Source organism: Schistocerca nitens, chromosome 2 (assembly GCF_023898315.1).
Source record: "Schistocerca nitens isolate TAMUIC-IGC-003100 chromosome 2, iqSchNite1.1, whole genome shotgun sequence".
NCBI classification, from domain to species: Eukaryota; Metazoa; Arthropoda; class Insecta; order Orthoptera; family Acrididae; genus Schistocerca; species Schistocerca nitens.
In genome coordinates, this window is record NC_064615.1 from 907109585 (window position 1) to 907130202 (window position 20618).

Here is a 20618-nt window from a genome sequence, read left to right on the forward strand (position 1 = left end):
TTTACCTTTTCCTTCACTTGTTCAGAAGCTCCAGATAGGCCACGAATTTGAAGAGTTTCTGCAGCTCTAAGCAAAGCTGGCAAATTTTCTTGTTCTATGTTGACCTCGCCTTTATACATGAAAGACAGGAGTGATTCCAACTCAGAAAAATGAACATCTTGTAAAATAATTACAGGATGCTGGCACGGATTAGTCTGTAATGCAATGAAGAAATATGAGTGTCTTGCTATAAATACTAAACTACTTTTATTTCATCAATATTAAAGTTAAAGCTTACAGGCAACATTAAATAAAATCAACAAACAGTGTAGCAAAAAATTCAACAAATCAACATATACATGGAAAGATTTACTTTCTGTCAAGTGGTGCTACAATATTAACAATTTCTTTGAAAGTTATTAAAAATATCTTAATTATTAATACCCTTAACACACAGTTGTTCCAACACCAAAAGGAAATGAAATTGTAAAGCTATGTAATACAGCTTTAAGCTGGACAGAACAGTCACACAGTGAAGTCCTAAGACACTAATTATTTTCCAACAAAGTAACGCCAACACTTACCACAATCCACATTTCACCTCATGATTTACGCAACACTAGTTACACTAGCCTAACAATGAAGTAAAATCTTGTAATAAACTGCTCAAAAAAGTTTTGTAACACCTGTACACATGTGGATGATTATGGGCAACTTATATTCAGGAGTGGGCAAGGAATGACTGAATGTGCCTTATGAGGCCTTAGCAGAGTGCAGATTTGCTTTTACCGCCATTACATGCAAATTTCCTGTGGTCTAATGGATATAGGGAAAGAGTTTCTGATAAAGGAAAATAACTGTCTATGCGAGTTATGAAAGTGGTGCTAAACTTTTTTAGCTGTCTTTATGCAGTACACACCCTAGTACCATAAGGTCTAAGCTACTTTTGAGGCAAAGCCTAAAGAAGAAAAAGAAGATCATGACGATGAAGAAATGGCTTAAGCAGCAAGAAACTGCAGAAACAATGCAGTAACACAGAAACCAATAACTTAGGTGTACTATTCTTCCAGAAGCTCGAGTGAGTAGCAAACAGTGAGAGAAATAACAGTTAGGTGGCTTCCTGAGTGATTAGCTTGAACACTTTTTGCATCTAATGTAACTGCATAAAAAACTGAGGGGGAGGCAGATGTATTAATTCACTATAACTCATTCACGTTTTTACTATTTGCAGATGCAATCATGGCAAAAGTACTTCTTGCATCACAATGAGTGTATACTGTAACCTCCTCTGCCACACACATGCCCCAATAATAACTCTTTTCACCCTCCACCCTTTTTCCCACGAATAAAAAAATTGAGTGCAGAAGAGGGGAGGAGGAGAAAAGCTGTAGGGGAGAGAGATGTTCAGTGAATAGTAAAAGCAGCTGTTGTATGGCTATTGCACAGAAAACTATGCCACCCTTGTCCACTAGAGTTTGATGAGCATTCCTGTGATGCTCTTGTGATTGCTAAATGGATTCATGACAAAATGCACCTCCTTCTTTGAACTTTCTCTATCTCTTCTATTTATCTGAACTACTAATGGGCCCATTCTAATCAGGAATAATCGAGAATCAGTGAAATGAAGGTTTTCTTATGCCATCTTTTTTGTACATGAATAAAATTTCTTTATGATCCACTCAATGAATTTCACCCTGCAATACGCTTTTCTTACAACTATTTCGATACGGTCACTCCACTTTCGATAACTCTGGACGGATACTTCGATAAATTTTAAGTTGTTACTCTTTGACCCAATAACACAAACAATAGATACTTGAATATATTTTGCACACGTTACATTTATGGAACCGTTCAAAAATGTAATGACTTCAATTTTTTTATGTTAAAACTCAGTTTTTTGTGTTTTTTTATTATTATTATTTTTTACACAGAACAAATGATGTTAAATTTCTACATCTTTACTCTTCATATCTACATATTTTTCTCAATGTAGTCACTTTGGTGATGAACACATTTCTTCCAACGAGAGCCCAGTTTGTTAATGCCGTCATTGTAGACTGTTTGACTGTGTTGACACAGCCACAACCTTACCTCTGCTTGCATTACTTCACCACTATCAAACTGAAGTCCTCACAGATGTTCTTTAAGTTCTGGAAACATGAAAATCGGGTGGGGCCAAGTTGGAACTGTATGGAGGATGACCAATAACAGTGAATCCAAAAGTTGGATTCTGCAGACATTGCAATGCCTGTGTGTGGTCTGACATTGTCATGCTGAAGGGGAGAGTTCTCCATATGTGGGCAAACACCGAACTCGAAACTCGATTACAACACACTGATTCTTATGCATCGACGTAGCTATGTTGCACACTTCCATGTTACATGCTATAATCTGAAAACCCCTAACGGTATAGGGCTGCAAATATGTAGACATGAAGAATGAAGAATGTTACTAACATTTATTTAATTTAAAATTCCTTAAGTGTTTTCACATTAAAATTTGGAAGCAATACTTTTCCCCATGCATATTTACGTTGAGGCTCAATTTCCAATCGCTTCACTAAGTTTGCAGGTCTTCTTGCATTTCACTACATTCTTAAAGCATTGAAACCATATAATAACCAAAAGCATTATCTGAGAACAGTCACTGAAGTTATCCATCAGAAAGTCTACCCTATAACATTTCCTTACAATACTGTTTTTCATCTTATGACTTACTAATAAAACTGTGAAGTTCTGTCTACCAGAAGTTTTGAATCAAGTCACAAAACTGGTCCAATATTCTGTAAGCTCAAATTTTGTTCACTAGGCAAAAATACAAAATTGCATCAAATGCCTTCAAATACTTACAAAACTTAGCATCAGCTTGGGTAGTCTTATCTATTGCTCTCTGGACTTCAGGGAAGAACAGAGCTAGCCAAAATTGCTGCTTGAAGAATCCAAGTTGATTCGTTTATAGGAGATTTTCATTCTCCAAAAAGATCAAAATAGGTGAATATAAAACTTATTTATTAATTGTGAAACAGACTGATGCCTGTACATTGGATCTACACCCACAGACCAGAGTGTGGGAGGTTTGTGATAATAGTAAAGTGAGCATCTTAGTAACCTTGTTCGTAACAGAACATGTAGTTACCTTTTACTGCACCTGCACTGTTACAACAATTGCTTGTAGACTGCTGATAGTGAGACTTGAGGAGTCACAAGCATCCTCAACAATAACAGCTAACTCTGGTTTAGCCTTCCCCCTTTAAGCTCATTCTGTCTATAAAAGATACAACTCACAGGCACAGGTATGTGCATTTAGAGGTACCTTGGATGCATTTACCTTCCACTGTAAAATGAGTCATTTTACTGGTTGTATTTTATTCTGCTTTTTTACCTTTTTATAGAGGTGGAGTGATTGAAGGCATAGGAGAGGATGGGGGTAGGAGGTGGTTGGTGAAGAGATGGAGTGACTTAATTGTTCTACTGAGAAGATTAATAGCATCTTTGGTTGAATCACCTGCTGATTCACTGTGTAGGACAAGTTCAGTGTAGTCTCAAGGCTTTGAGCCCTTTCTTGAGTATTTATGCTTTTTATTGCCTGTTTTTCCTCAAATGGAGACTATGACTACTTCATATTGGGAACACACTGTTTGTATGTTCTTTCATCTTCTTCAATGGATTAACTTGTGACTTTTGTTGGCAATGTGTAAGAGACAATTTATTTAGCAATAAGTTCCTCAATGCATGTGCACTGGCAGATACCAATATTTGTGCTGACTTCAGCTGCTGAAGTCAGTGAAGAGGAATTCCTGATATGTCAAACTGGCCACTATGGAAACAATGACATGAATATGGGTGACATTGGACCCAGACACTACTTCTTTACTTTGGTGTACAATATTTGCTTGTAACACCAATCTGTTGGATTTTCTATTCTTCTATAAATGTTGTGCAGTCTCAAGTCTAAATGGTACAATTTCCAAAGCAGTTCACATAGAATAATGACACACTACACATTTTTCTCTTCATGAACCGAATGACCCATTTTTTTCATATGTTGAAAGTTATACAGGTTTGTCGACAGTGCTGATACTTAAAACAGGATCTACAACCTCAATGAATATGAGTAACCATGCCATTACAGATCTGAACTATGACAGAAAACTGAAGGTCAATATGAAAGTGTCTGTATTCTCAATCTCATGATCAATAGCTTTATGAAACTTTTAAATCAATTCAATACTCAGTACAACCAAACATCCTTCCATGATTTAAGGGTGCTGCGCAGTACTGCATTGAATACATGTGATGAAATCACGCATGTGACATTTGTCCCACATCACTTGCATTTCATTCAGCTGGCAGTTCCCTCAATTGCTATCACAGGGGAGCAGTCATCAAGTGAGATCTCACAGGCGCATGGCTCTGCAATGTGGCTAAGCAAACATGGCAGCTATGTACATGGCAACACAGCATGTGGTGTAGTGGTGAGTGAAGAGAGTGCATCTGCAGAGTTTCAATATGAGCCAAGCCAAGCACACATCTGTGTCATTAAGAGAGAGTATTGGTCATCTTCAGCCACTTCCACCAAGCTGTGCGGAATTTTCTTGATCACTGCCTCGCACTCTGCAGCTAAGTGAAGTTGACACAGATCGACAACATGCCTGCAATTTTTTAAATTATTTGGTAGTGTCTAAGCAGAGTAACATGCCCATTTGCTTCGCTTGGCAGAAAGAAGACACTGCCACCAAAAACATCCAATTTTTTAAATGTTTGCCTGATTTTTAGTGCTCCAGCAATACAATGTGGCCTTTATTTAGAACAGTGACAATACGAATAAAATCCTTTCAGGTTAAATCACTCTGAAGATAACCACCACAAAGATGGTTGAAACATTGGTTTTATAGTTATTTTGGTGTTTGATAATGATATGGTCTAACACCAAAAATATTTTATTCACACTGAAATTGGCTGTACAAGTTTATGTTCTTAAAACAGTGACAACTTCTCAAATGATACCTCCTCATTTCTGACAGAAATAGTCCTTGCTGAAAAAGCCACCCATTAGAAAAAAAATGGGAATCGTAAGAATATAACAAACCTTTCCATATTCTAAAAACACACCGGAGTATGCCTCTATAAGATCTTAGCAAAACCTGTGCTGTACTATGGCAGTGAACCCTGGACAATAAAGGCAAATTATGCAAAAAGACTAACATCCTGTGAAATCAAATTTTAGAGATGAAAAGCTGGTTACAAACGAATAAAGATGTGTTGAAGGAACTTAAAATGGAACCTACCATACATTATATTCGAAACTACCAAAACAACTGCAGAAGACATCTACTATGAAAGAGCTCAAGGAGGATCCCAAAATTCCTTCTATATTACCACCCCAGTGGTGTAAGATTGCCAGATTGATCAGTGTAAAGATGGCACGATAACTTCTCGATGAAAGTGTAACTGGTCAAGAGGCCCAATACTTAGAACAAGAAGAAGAAGAAGAAGAAGAAGATGATGATGATGATGATGGTGGTGAATTAAGTATCGTTCACCCTAAGAGCTATGGGAATACAAAATCAATCTACAGAGAGGTGAGCATTATTTGGACAAGCTTAACACAACTGAGGTACACCAGGTACCCGAGAAGTTGTCTGATACTGAAAGTTATGCCTCAGTGGCCATCTGTCCCATCAGCATATAGAACACCTTCAGACTGAGGTTTTCTTTGCTGACATTTTAACAACATGCAGCAGACCATAGTGACATCAGATAGACAGCTGATTCCCTTGATGAGCTGTCAACAGGGTTCATACAGCAGCCACCAGGAGTTTCTCCTTGCCACAGTGTGAAGTTCTCTGACTATTCATTTCTGTGTATTAATTCTCACTTGGTTACTGAACAAAACTTGATGGTACTCACTTTATTTTAATTAGTTACACAACTTCTCTAAGAACTGAGTTAAATGATCTACACATGAAGCGTGTGATTGTTCCAAATAAGTCTCAAGGTAATGAATTACATTTCATATTTGTTTTCACTGTATTAGAACTCTATTTAGCATGTGTATTAAATATGTAAGTTCGGCAACAGACTGCGACAAGGTTTTTACCTGCCTCCCAATAATTACAGTTAACCTACGACATTCAATGGTCCACCATCATGGCACATGGTGGTCCCTGGAGAAAGTTCTGAGATAATGTTTATAGAGGATTGTTAGCACTGCCCAGCCCATGTCTCAGGAAACTTTAAGTTCATCAGACCGAAACTGACCTAGTTCGCTGAATACTTTTAGTGTTATTAATGACACTGTAATCATCGTTATCATATAGCCATGAATTTAAAATTCAGCTTCGGTCTTCTCAAGTTTATTTACTAATGTTTCTTGTCTAGAAACTTAGCTGACTGCATCCAAGAATGCTCAAAATGATACATCAGTCACAGCTGCCGCTGGAGACAACACTATTTCATTGCATTTATTGCTACATGATGGTGCTGATTTTTAACCAGACAATTCAGATAACTTATCATAAGCTGATGGAAGCAAGGATTGGATATAATCACAGGAATCGTCATCAAATTTCTGCTGGTGACAGACGCAATTTTTTAACACTTTCTGGGAAACGATGTCATGAGATCAAAGGAAGATTTACGTAATCAGTCTTGTGAACATAATTCCAACCAAACATCCAGGGAAGATCACTGGTGAATTATCTGAGAAAACATCAAGTATAACAATATTTCTCAATACCCTTGGCATTAAAGAACAGACAGTGTGATACTGACTGGAGCCTGGGATGAGCCCTGATTTAGAATCGTCACGTTCCTGAATAAAATAAACAAAGAATAAAGATGAGAAAAGTTTTGTAAAACAATTCCTTGACTGCCTTCCAAAACTGCCAACACATTACTGGAGGAAGCCCTCCTCCAAGCTGTATCTTGAGCCTAGTCTACAAAGTAAACAACAGCTGTATGGATTCTACACCAAAAAATGTAGTAAGGAATGGGTTTCACCAATAAATCTTGCCACTTTAACTTGACTTTCGAAAAGGGTAACCTTAGCTTATTTTCTCCCAAAAAAGACTAGTGTGTCTTATGTTGTTATTGTAGTTACAGGCTCAGAAACTCAAGTTAAGACATGTGGAAGCCGCACATACAACAGAAAGAGCATTCAAGGTTGCAGAAAGGCATCCAGCATATGCTCTGCACAGTCTACACCATGAACTTAAAGGCCATGAAAGTAGTGCCACTTTTACAGGCAATTGCAGTTTATTATAAAAGAAAATTGGCTGTCCATAACTTTACAATGTATAATTTAGAAAGTCATTGTGCAGTGTGTTACTGGTTTGATGGAAAGCAAGGTGAATTGGTTGCTTTGTGTATCACAGACAACTGTCCAAAATGATTAAGGAAAATCCTGTCCCAGTCATTTTGCATTCTGATGGCTGCGTGTATCGGAGTAGAAACATGATACTATCAAACGGTCTTTTAAGATTAGCAATTGAATTGATTCAGGAGCATTTATTATGTAAAAGTTTTCGGAGAAAAGTCGTACTCAGATGGAAAGTGAATCACTTTGCAGTTCCATCGAGTGCAAGCTCAAAGGAAGTGAAGTTACAGTTCCTAGCCAATATGCCTCAATATCTAAAGAGGTGAGAAGAAAGCCACAACCTTGCGAAATTGATTAGCTAGATAATTTCTTTTTCTCTAACTGCACAGAGAAAAGTTTGTGGCTGTACAACTCAATCAGGCCTGGTACAGCTACAATGAATGAGACAACCGTTACGGATCTGAGGGCGATGCAGTACCATCCAAACTGTGTTTTTTACTACAAGTGTACTTTCAATGAAATGTGTCAAGAAATACTAAGATGTCCAAGAAAAATTCTGGAAAACTTTGCTTCCTGAATACAAAGAAAGCCTGAAAATCAAAAAAGCCAAATGGAATCATTTATGACAACTTAAAGCTGTTGTTCCTAAGGATTGTTATTATGACAACATTATTTATAAATGATGATCATCTTGGACGTTACTGTTTCAGGAGTGACAGTGACGTGTAGTTCTTTGTTCGGCCATTTTCTCTTGAATAAGTCTACAGACATTATCAGATCTATGTCTTACAAGAAACTGATAAATACTGTGTAAATAACATACCTCTTCCACAAATATCTACACTATTCTGTGTATCTGCCAGCATTAAGCTTTCTAAAGAGTATTATCTTTGTTTCAGTTTTTGTTACAGTCTAGAAAATCACTGTAGTGCAGCAACGCAAATTTTGTGTGCTTTTGAAATGTATCAGATATTTTAGAGATTTTTGTCTCTCCTGTGAAATTTGTGTTTTTGCTACTTACATAGTTTTGTTCCTTCACTGACGATATGTCAAGCAGTGTCTTTTTACGGTTTTGTTTCTCAAATGGTAAAAACAGGCCATTTACAGGACCAATTTGTTGTTCGTCTGTCTCCCAACAGTTAATACCCGTTTTCCTCATGAACAGGTAAAGGTATCAAATTGAAATTTATGTCAGGCTCTAAGGTCTCTGGTCCCTTGGCAGTGTAAAAAATTTAAGCTCCTAAGTTAAATGCAATCAAAAGGTGCAGCCAATTATGTCAAATATTTTGATACAAACTCACTCTTCAAAGCCTATTGGTTACTTCCTGGTTGATCTAGAATCATTAAATTTGGCAAAAAGCAGGATTTCGTAGTACCAGTAAGGCTGTCTGGCTCTTTTTTCTCAAGGGTTGTTAGTAGAAAACTTTGTGGAAACTGAGTCACCAGCCTTTCAAAATCTATGAATTTCAGCATGGGTATCCACAGAAACTTGTCCAAGGGGAAGGGATAGCAAATTCTAAAATTTATAATTTTTTGTTTTATTTTTTATTCATTTTGTAATACTGATTCCATGTGACTGAATACATGTCATGACCCAAGAACTAGATTTTGCAGCATATTCACTGAGCTATGATAAAAAGCTAGAAATTATTCACAGAAGTTTATTCATTTACCATTAATTACTGATAAGTTCGCACTGAAGAATGACTGATTCTATTGCGGATGTATGAAAACAACTACAAAAAATGCACTAATTAATACACCTGAAAGAGTACTTGTAAAAAAAAAAAAAAAAAAAAACAACACGCTTTTCTGTCCTTAACCACTTGGTTTACAAAGCCCCACATTTGATTAGGTTATTAAATTTATTGGATTATTCTTATGGCTTCTGTTTTTTAATGTCAACTGGCATGAGCAAAGTTTAACCAAATGTGCTTTGGGTACAATATTTTTTGGATTGTTCACGAAAAGTGCATTCAAAACCCAACATCCAACTTTACAAATGTGGTGAACTTCCACAAATCATCCTCAAACGGTATGTATAACTTCCTCTTAACAACCCAGGAATAAATCAAGACCGTCTTCATCTTCTCAGTCTGATAACATTACGCAACCATGCCAACTGGCTTACAGAATTCTTAACTCCATGAGTGATCGTTCTGCTATGATGCTTCCGACATAGTTTGAGAAGGTGTCAACCTCTGAAGAGGATAACTTTTTGACCTTGATATTTCACACTTTTTTGCTTTTTTAGCCCTGAAAAGGCATTATTCTGATTATGACACTTGGATTTGTGTTAAAAAATGGAGCATAAATGAGAACACCTAGGATATCAGATGGCCACTTCCTTCAGGGTCAGCTGGCATCATTTTGCCATGTAAAACTAGATGCAGAGTCAGCAATCAATCACTGGTTTTGTTCAGCCATGTCAAAATGTGAACTATGTGATTAAGTTGTGCTTGTAAGAATCAGGGGTGGCTGGATGTCAGGCAGGTATTATGCAACAATCACATTTACAAACTGCTTCTGAGAGAGGAGAGGTTGTAGTGGTAATTGGTGTTGGACTCTGCATTGGGTGTCTAATGCCAACTCAGTAAGTTCTGTAGAGCAAGTGACAAAACTAAGTTCGAGTATCTACGAGGGCGGTTCAGAAAGTAACCTCCGATTGGTCACAGTGCGGGTTGTGGGGGGAGTAGCGACGCCATCTGTGCGTTCACGCACTCAACAGGTCAGTCGGCATCAAGCCGTGGTCGAGTGAACGTCTTACCTGCGCTAGTTTAGTTTTTGTGGCAGTTTGAAATGTGTGCTGCAATAGAAAACCCCGCCAAATGTGAAGTGCGTGCTGTCATAAGGTTTTTACAGCCAAAGGATATTCTTCAGCAGCTATTCATCGTGAGCTTTGTGCCGTGTACGGACTAAGAGTTATGAGTGAAGGAGTTGTCCGTGAATGGGTACGTTTATTTAAAAGTGGACGAGAAAACGTTCATGATGAAGAGAGGAGTGGTAGACCATCATTGGTGACTGACGAACTCCCCGTGAGATCCACATTCCCAACATGTCCACAACACTACATTCGTAGTGCGCAAGGGATAAGTCCCTGCAGACGCACTATCCTCTGTGCCCGCGGTGGCTCAGATGGATAGAGCGTCTGCCATGTAAGCAGGAGATCCCAGGTTCGAGTCCCGGTCGGGGCACACATTTTCAACATGTCCCCAATGAAGTGTATCAACGCCTGCTTGCAGCTAGGGTGTCTATTTAATTATCATTTCATTTCGAGCAAAGCTGCATGGTCATCGACGGTAACTGTTCTTTAGAGAACAGATACTACCGTCATATACAGTTAAAAATATGGGTTCCCGAACTTTGACCTTCTTGTGCGAACACACACGCTATGCCCGAACTCGTACGGGACTTGGTAGATTAATCTGCCACGAGTAATGAGTATGATGGGCAAACATCTATTAGGCGCACTACGAATGTAGTGTTGTGGACATGTTGGGAATGTGGATCTCACGGGGAGCGTGCAAAGGATAAGTCCCTGCAGACGCACTATCCTCTGTGCCCGCGGTGGCTCAGATGGATAGAGCGTCTGCCATGTAAGCAGGGTTCGAGTCCCGGTCGGGGCACACATTTTCAACATGTCCCCAATGAAGTGTATCAACGCCTGCTTGCAGCTAGGGTGTCTATTTAATTATCATTTCATTTCGAGCAAAGCTGCATGGTCATCGACGGTAACTGTTCTTTCGAGAACAGATACTACCGTCATATATAGTTAAAATTATCTTGAAAGCTATACATTGGGTAAAGATAGTGGGTACGACAAGTTCGTAAGCGCAACTACACGTGACCCCCAGCCCCCGCCCCCTTGGGTGGGGCAGGGGGCAACTTTTAAATCTTAAATGGAAACACCCATTTTTTATAGCAGATTCAGATTATCCATAAAAAAGTAATCAAGTTCTGTGTGAAACATTTTTTTAAACCATTGACAGATGGCACTGAAACCGAGAAACATTAAAATTGGGGAAGAAGTCTGATTTATTTAGAATGATCCAAGAAGGACGCATCAAATCAATACAAAACATGCACCAATTCTTTCATAACGAGAAATTAAAGCTATTTTGTTACGAAATGTATCCTACCCGCAACAGTTTTTGATGTCGGGAGGCGGAATGGTATTAAAATCTCGTTAGGGAACTCTTCACAATTGCATTACTCACCCGACTGTGGCACTACAGTGGCCAAACTGTGAACTATGGCTCAGTATAAAAGTCGGTGCAATGCGATCAGATGTCACTTCACTTTCAGATTGTGAACCGTAAACATCAACTGACAAAAGTAAATTATTCTTTAGCGAAACATGGCTCACTATCCTCCAACAGAGATTGTTGATATGATGTTAATTTTAGGTAAATGCCATAACAATTACGCTGCAGCTGCGCAATTGTATGCGGATCGTTTCCCAAACAGATGACATCCAAGCAAAAACATTATTCGAAATTGCACTCAATAAGCTCGAAATGGATACATGCACCATCCACCTCGTCATAGCGAATACAGTGAAAATGACGCTCATACTCTTACTGTTCTCGCCTGTGTTCAACTGGATCCCAAAATTAGTAGTCATGCGATTCAGAGACAAACTGGAATACCAAAATCAACTTTTTTGAGGATTTTGAAGACGCACAAATATGATGTCACATTGACAAAGGCATTAATGCCAAAAGATATGCAAATATGCGTGCATTTCTGCCAATGGGCCTTGGAAATGATAAGAGGTGACAATGAGTTTTTAGATACATTATGTTCACCAATGAAGCTACATTCAAAAACAATGGCAAGTTAAATTGTCATGATTGTCATTATTGGTCCTCTCTCAATTCACACTGGCACAGACCCGTTGACAATCAACACAAATGGTCGTTAATGGTCTGGTGTGGAATTTTAAAATCGTTATTTGATAGGACCGAATTTTTTTGACTGAAATGTTACTGGGGAATCTTACTTACAACTCCTCCATGATGATTTGTTGGAGCTAATGGAAGATGTTGATTTGGAAACTAGGCAATGAACGTGGTTCCAACAGGTCGGAGCAGCTCCCCATTATTCTAAAAATGTGCAGAATGTTTTAAATTTAGAGTACCCTGGTTGGTGGATAGGACGCGACGGACCAATTCAGTGGCCTTCACGTTCACCAGACCTTACATCTCCCAATTTTTTTCTTGTGGGGTTATTTAAAAAAATGTTGTTTATGAAAGATAGCCCACAACCCGAAACGATATGGAGCAACGCATAAGAAGAGCGTGTGCAGTCATACCACGGGATGTACTGCTCAAAACTGTGGACACTTTTCGCAGACGATTGACTTTATGCACTGAAGAAAATGGGGATGATTTTGAACAATTTCTTCATAGCTAATTAAATTAATTAAGCACCCCAAATTGTGAGAGGCAAGGGGACCCACACTTATGAAGCACCCCATGTGAATATCATTCTACTACGTCCATGTCGTCATTCCTGGGTAACGCTAAAAGCAGGATACAGTACATTTTGTACACAAATAGCTTAATTTGGCACAACGAAAATATGGGTGCACATTTTTTTTTCGATTTGATGCGTCTTTCTCAGATAATTCTAAATAAATCAGAGTTCTTCCCCAATTTTACTTCTTTCTCGAATTCAGCGGCCTTTGTCAATGGTTTAATTTTTTTTTAGACAAAGTTGATTACTTTTTTATGGAGAATCCAAATCTGCAATAAAAAATGGGTGTTTCCATTTAAGATTTAAATGGGGTCACTTGTAGTATCATTTGATGTTCCCCTTTGAGCTTATGAATTTGTCTTACCCACTACTTTTACCCAATGTATAGTTTTCGAGATAATCTCATCCGAAACTTCAGATGGACCATCCTGTAGTGAATTTTTAACTTTCTGGACTTTATACTGTTATGTCTACACCCAATTCCAGTTGTACACTGCCCTTCAAAAAACTGCTACAAATGAGTTTACTATTTCAGATTAAATTTCATGTTAATATGTTACCCGATTTATATTAGCAACTAAGGGCAGTAAGCTGTTTTTTAATTAGCCAACTTTGAAATTTTGTGATATGAACTATGCAGCCATGATGCACCACAGTCTTGAAAATTTACTTCTCCCAATTTCTGAAAAGCTAAGATTTTTATTTATTATGGTTATTTAAAATGATAGCTCTATTTAAGAGCTATCCAAACACCAACAGCAATATCTTATTCAAATAAATTTGTTTATAATTAAATAAAACATAATTTAAATTGCTGTACTGTAAAACTCATTGAAATTGTATATTAAACTAAGTAAACTCTTCCAAATTGCATATCAAAACATGTAGGGCAATATGGGGGCTATTTGTTGAGGCCTGTTCAGATGGAGTAAGTCTTGGATATACTCACTACAATTTTCCAAAATATTTAAATTTGTTTCACATAACAGTAATGGAAATTCCTGGATGGAGCCATTGCAATAATTCAATGGAATAGGCTACGCAGCTGTTTAAAAAACGATGGATCACAATATGCTGAAGGAAACATACTTTCATAGAAAGAATATTTTACTTTATCTGGAATGCACATGTTACTCTGTTACTTCAAGAGGATTCTGTGCCCTAATTTTTGAAAGTAAAGCCTTGCAGACTAACTGATTTTATTTCATACACAATAAAAAGAATGGAAGTTATCTAAAATCATTCTCACATGGAAAATGTTTGCTTTTATATCAGAAATAAGTGATTACTTCAGGAACGTAGACTGAAAGTAAACTGAAATTTTACAATTTTGTCTCTGTGATATAATGGTTATGTCAAATAAAAAACAAAACAAAAAGCAGCTGCAAATGCTAGTTGCAATACAAAAACTTGTTATTGCTGAAAGAACAAAGTAGAGGACACCAGAAAGAGCAAATTATGCCAAGCTGAAAAAATACTCATTCACAGCAGTATGGGCACAAAACAATACCAATTAGTGACAAGCACAAATTTTTCTGCTAGGTGGACTGGCTTTTGCATGTCCAGGAGAGCAGTACTGTCTTCATCCACAAGTACTCACGTACATTTTAGAATAAAATCTGATTTTTGTTACCCATATAATACCAAAAATTAAAACAATTGAGCTTTAGAATAATTATTAACAACATTGGTCTTACAATAACTCAGGTTGAATGCCTCTATGTAGTTTTCTGCAATGCAGCTTACTAATCCCTGTATACGAACAATAGAGCATTTGTTTTGGAAAAATAAGTTTTACAACTACAGTTTATCATTTTTATGTTATTTATTCATATTGAATTTCTTTTCCACTAGTTTTGTAGCCACTGTTCCATTTTCAAGTGCAAATTCTTATACTCAGACAAGGTGTCAAGCTGAATCCTGGCATCTACCTGTGACCAATGAGGATGCCAGGTTTCAGACTGACAGCTTAGATGATTACAAAAAAAAGGGCTTGAGAATGAGGCTGCAACCCCAAAACTAACCACAAAGAAATGAAATATAAACAAATAAAATTGAAACGATAAAGCTAGCTGCAGAACTTCCACTTCCACAACTAATGCTTTGTCAGCTATGGGCCTGCAAAGACAATTCTTCTTCAAAAATAATGAAGAAGAGTATGGAAAACTCGTATTTTATTATACAATATAATGATATTCATCAACAATGACATTGCTTTTTCAGATTTCTTCCACTTACTGGTCAAACTGAATGGTTACTTATAAATGTAGCTTTTATTCCCGTCACAAAAACTAAAATCTAATAATAATACTCATTGCTAGTAGCTACAGAATGTATCATTTTCTAACTCATTCTCATTGTTAATTAATAAATTTAAGATAACATACCTGAAATACTTTCCTAAAGAAAGGACTACATGCTGACAAAATCACTTTGTGGGCACGAAGACATTGCCCATCACTTGCTAAGGTTACATCAACAAGGCCTTGTTCTTCCCACAAACTTTCGAAGCTTGTAACTATATTTGACTGGAAACTATTCCATTTTAAGCAGATCTGCTGTCCAGCCATCTCTAAAATAATTCTTTTCCGGACTGAAAAAAAGGCAAAAATCCTTTTAGTATACAAACATAGGATGAGCTAGAGTGCTTTATTATATGCCCTCAAATATTTATCGTGGATGAGACGAGGGCAAAGAGAGCCACTTGATTTATGAAAAGATTTTGCTTTTTAAAGAAGAAAAGGAAGTTTAATTCACTATGAAATTGTTCTACTCAACTTACCTTCACTTAATTAGTTCAATAAATCATCTATACACAAAATTAGAAAATATGAACAATATTACAATTCTGGAGGAAATGATTCTTCCTAAAATTGGAAAATTGTAAGTAATTCAGAATAAAGGTACAGTTGCCAATTTCCGTAGGTGCAGGGGATAGCGGAATGCCCGCAATATATTGTGAGTTCGTGGAAATAAAATACTTAGGATAGACCAAAACTGGGAGCCACAAAGTAAATCTGTACCACACGCATCACCACAATAAGGGATGCATCTGGATCGATTCTGGGCAACCCAAATCAACATGCAATGTGAATTGGAGTAACATGCAAACCAAAAAAGAAATACTGGTTCAGAACGATATATATACAAACACTGATAATGGCTGGAAAATTCAAACAACTAGCAGTCATGCTCAATTCAATACAAATAGTGGCATTACAAGAAAACTGTGCCACTGATGAAGAAATACAAGATTCAGTAAATATAGAAAACTCGGAAAGACATAAGAAAATAAACGCATGAAAACCATGCCACACCTACTAATTGTATTCATAATTAATGAATCAATATTAGACTCGGTACTAAATTTTTGGAGTCTCTCTCTCCACACGATTCAATGCAGAAATAAGAGGTACCCATCAATTAATACACATCCACCAATAAAACAGAACAACAGAACGGAGAAAGTAAAATTGTTTTTGGAACAATTGAAAGAGTTAGACGATGCTGCAGACAAAATTTAAAAATTTCAGTGGGAGATTTTACTGCTCTGATTGTTAGAGAATAGATATTCAAAATGATTAATTGACATCTATACACTAAAAACCATTGTGAAATAGTGTGTATTTTCTATTGTATCATTTATTAGTGTTTTTTCTTGTTCCATTTGTATATTGAACAATAGAAGAATGATTGCTTAAGCATCTTTTGCTCACCATAATTAGTCTAATCTTATCTTTGTGGTCCCTACAGAGGGTTATGTAGAGATTTGTAGGATATTCCTAGATCTCTCACTTTATACTGGTGCTTGAAACTTTTTAAGAAGCCTTTCTCAGGGTAGTTAGCTGCTATCTTCAAGTAGCTGCCAGTTCAGGTTTTTCAGCATCCCCATGATGCTCTCTCATCAGTCAAAAAATCTGTGACCATTCGTGAAGCTCTTCTTTGTATATGTTAAGTATTCCCTATTTGTCCTATTTGCTATGGACCCCATATGCTAGAGCAATATTCTAGAATGGGTAGCTCTAGTGATTTGCAAGCAGTCTTCTTTGTAGACCTATTGCATTTTCCCATCATCCTACTAATAAACCAAAGTCTGCCATCTGCTTTACCAATGACCAGACCTATGTAATCATTCTGTTCCATAACTGTACAAACCGTTACACCCACAGTCACTTAGTTGTACGACTCAAGTGATTGCAATTGTGGCTCACTGATATTGTAGTCAAAGGATTTGGAATCTCATCAAGATCTGATGAAGAAGCGTTTTTCATACAGTATTATATTACAAATAATTGCATCATCTGCAAAAAGTCTGAGGTTACTATTAATATTGTCTGCTAGGTCATTAACGTACAACGTGAACAATAAAGGTCCAAATAGCTCACGCTTTTGTTATTAAACTTTGGTATTGTAATGGATTGTTGGCATCTATCCAGTGCAAACAAGAACAAACGTGAAGGCAGAAGAGAAAAAACTGAAAATTATCACAACAAAATTAGCAAAATCATCTCCAAAAAACACAGAGATCACTCGATATGATTGGATAATTTCAACAAATCATGTGATAAACAACAGAACAATGTTGCAAAGACATAATTCTGTACAAGTTAAAATAAATTAATATAGAAACGGACATTTTCCTGTGAGTAATGAAAATAAAATTACTGGCCAAGAATAAGTGAAACCAAATTCCTAAAGTTGACAGAAAAGGAATTTATGACAGAAATCATGCAGCTCCTAAAAGAGAAATTGAGATTTAAGAAAAAGCTATCCCAACCAAAAAAAACAACACAATAAAAAAATTGAAACAAAAAAGTTACTACCCATATAACAAAAACCAACCTCATCTAAAGTAGCCCCACACCTTGGTTGAAACAAAACCAACCATACTCATACCTCCTATTGCCAACCCAGTTCAACGATGCAACCCCTCCCCCTAACACTTCCACCCCAAATATATAATCCACAACTCCAAACTCCAACAAAACAGAAAAAAATTCTGGAAAAACCATCAGTAAACAAAATTCAGTAGGCCTAACACAAACCTAACTCCCACCTTTCACTGCACTACCATTGACCTATAAATCCTCCCCAAAAAAATTACTATGATTTTCTGCTAACCTGAAATCATACCCTTACCAACCTCACCTTAAACAACAGCACTCAAAGCCAAAGATATACAATACTGAACCCCCCCCCCCCTCGCCACTATACAAAGAGTAGCAGTCTGTTTTCATAATATTATCAATCATGATTTTTGTTGATGATCTCAGTTCAAATGAACAAACCTTACTGTTTGCAGATAAAATAACCTTGTTCTCAACTGAGAAGTATGATGTTTAGGCAATATGACAACCAGATATCCTGTTCAATGAGGTCAAGTAGTAGTTTAAAATAAATATGCTGAAAAGAAATGAAAACAAAACATAGAGGACAATATGTAATGTCAATTAGAGCTTGGCTGATTTAGGAGCCTTTATCATTCACAGTAGACTAACTCAAAAACAGTTCACTATTTACCTGCTAAGACTATATTACACAGTGTTTCGCAGCCATACAGTACCCGTGACAACAACGAACTGCTGCTACACAGCATGTATTCATGAATGTGTAGTTGGTGCAGAGGAAGAGGATCAATACTTCACATAAAAAAATGAATTTTTGTACATACCTCATCTATAAACCAAGAATTTTGACTATCTTCAGCCAAAACACATTCAACTGCTTTATGATAATAAGCTGAACACTCGCAACAGTAACAAGAAACTCCAAATTCATCATCTCAACACTCAGAATAAGGGCAATGGGATCAGGCTAAGATGACAATTAACCAAGACAAAACCAGCTATGTGGTCGTAAAAACGTTGGTTCAGCACTAAAGTATGTTTAATCACAATTTATGGAACACCTCAAATAAGAAACACTGAGTGACCTAAAAGAATGACTCTCATACATGAAGCACAATCTTTTACTTCTTCATTGATATAACAGAATAGTGTGAAGGTAGATTCAAAATGTGTACTTATTTATGACTGGGTTACTGGATTAAAAAATGATTAGCTAGCACTATTTGCGTAACATGTAACTGCAGGCCAAATAAAAATCTGTATATCATAAAACAAATAAAATGTATGCTTAGACACCCGATTTCCCACACATCGGACGCCTCTAAATCAATTAACCACGGGATTCCCGCTACTCAAAATCTGCTTCATAAATACGGTACAAAACAGGGAAGTAAAGACAACAAACAGAACTTATATATTATGCCACAAAATGTCATATTTTGCTAAAGAAAGTTTACCAAATAACATTCACCCATGCATTTCCTCATTTTGGCTTTTCAGAAAAGATTCTGTAGTGAAAGAGAAAAGAGTGTAACGTGGTAAATACTAGCGACTCAAAACTGATTTACTGGCCAGTCAACATACTGGTCTGTGTTAAAGTTGATGACAATATAATGGCAGCGACAACAATAGACAAAAACTGCTGGATGAGGTGGCGGTTTATTCAATTTCAAGGAGGCACAATTACAAAGCCACCCGAATAAAATGATACATCGTAAAAGAAAAAATAGTGTGTTTAACACATATGGAAAGGACGACAATTTTTGTCACTATAAATAAACACCCACAAGAACAACTAAACTTTTTTGCCTCTGCACTTGTAAACAATATGACTCTAGGCTCGGTTATAATTTCATCTGCCGGTGGGTTATTTTTCAATGGCTGTAGCATTTTTTATTATTGTTGCAATAAACCAAAATTGTACGTAATTTGAGGTTCATGAAAACGTGTATATATAATTTTAAAAAAAGAGGCCCTGGTTTATCAACCCGGTAGTGCCACTATGCCATACCATCACCAAGTTCAAAAACTTTTCGTTAACCAAATTAATAACCACCTGTTACCTACGGACACACATAATGTCATACGAAAGGGCTCATTCCACAAACACGTTCGTTTACCTCATCATATAAATATCTCCAATAACAAACATTGCAGACTATTTAAACGTACAAAAATTTTCATATCAACTATGTTACGAACGGCATTTTTTTACCTCATTTAAAACATGTAGACAAAATTATGTTTCCGTTTTCAGGGCTGAAACTTTACATCACAACAAACATACAAAAATTATATACACAATCCTACTTTCATCGTTTTGACAGACTGCAACCAAAGTTTATTGACAACGTAGTTCAGAGATGGAGCACAGGGTGTGCGTAAGGTTAACCTCATTGGTTACAGAGATTGGCATCCCTGGTAACGCCAACTGTTTGCTTGTGCAAATACTTGTAAAAGAAGCAAGATATTCAGTGTTGCCCATATATAAGCGTAAAACATGTAGTAGTAGTAGTATTTTTAATTATTTATTTTATTATCCATCTTTAGGCATTAAAATGCAATTGATGTCGTCATTTGTGTACATGTACAGTTTACATAACTAACAGGAATGGTGTAATATATTGTAGATCATTATTGTCTAATAAGATACAAAAATTTGTTCTTGATGCTGCACAAGGTATTTGCATTATATTTACATGTATAAGTTTAATCTAAGTGAAACTATATTAGTTCCGGTCCATTACTGGCACATTATAAACTCTTCTATTGTATAAAAAGCTTTTTCTCTAAGCCATTTCTTTGTGACACTTTTAAACTCATTCAGTGACACATTATGTGCCTCTATTGGCAACATGTTAAATAGTTTTACTCCCATGTACCTGTAACTATCTTGAGTTTTCTTTAGTCTAGCAACTGGGATGTCAAATTCCTGTTTTATACGTGTGTCATGGTGATGGATAGATTGTCGTAGTTTGTAACTGTGTTGGTTTT

The 20618-nt window shown here is 36.7% G+C and overlaps 1 protein-coding gene across 2 annotated transcripts in view; it reads right to left on the reverse strand.

Annotated features, from left to right (window-relative positions):
- The window catches only part of LOC126237219 (protein tramtrack, beta isoform-like), a 204693-nt gene extending 184744 nt beyond the window's left edge, over positions 1-19949 (reverse strand). For both annotated transcript variants that reach the window (XM_049947106.1, XM_049947105.1), the window contains exons 1-3: positions 19840-19949; positions 15165-15370; positions 6-194 (exon numbers count right to left, since the gene is read on the reverse strand). In XM_049947106.1, coding sequence (XP_049803063.1) covers positions 6-194; positions 15165-15347 — 372 coding nt within the window. In that variant the 5' untranslated portion in view covers positions 15348-15370; positions 19840-19949. The remainder of the gene's footprint in view (positions 1-5; positions 195-15164; positions 15371-19839) is intronic.
- Between the last annotated feature and the right edge of the window lie 669 nt (positions 19950-20618).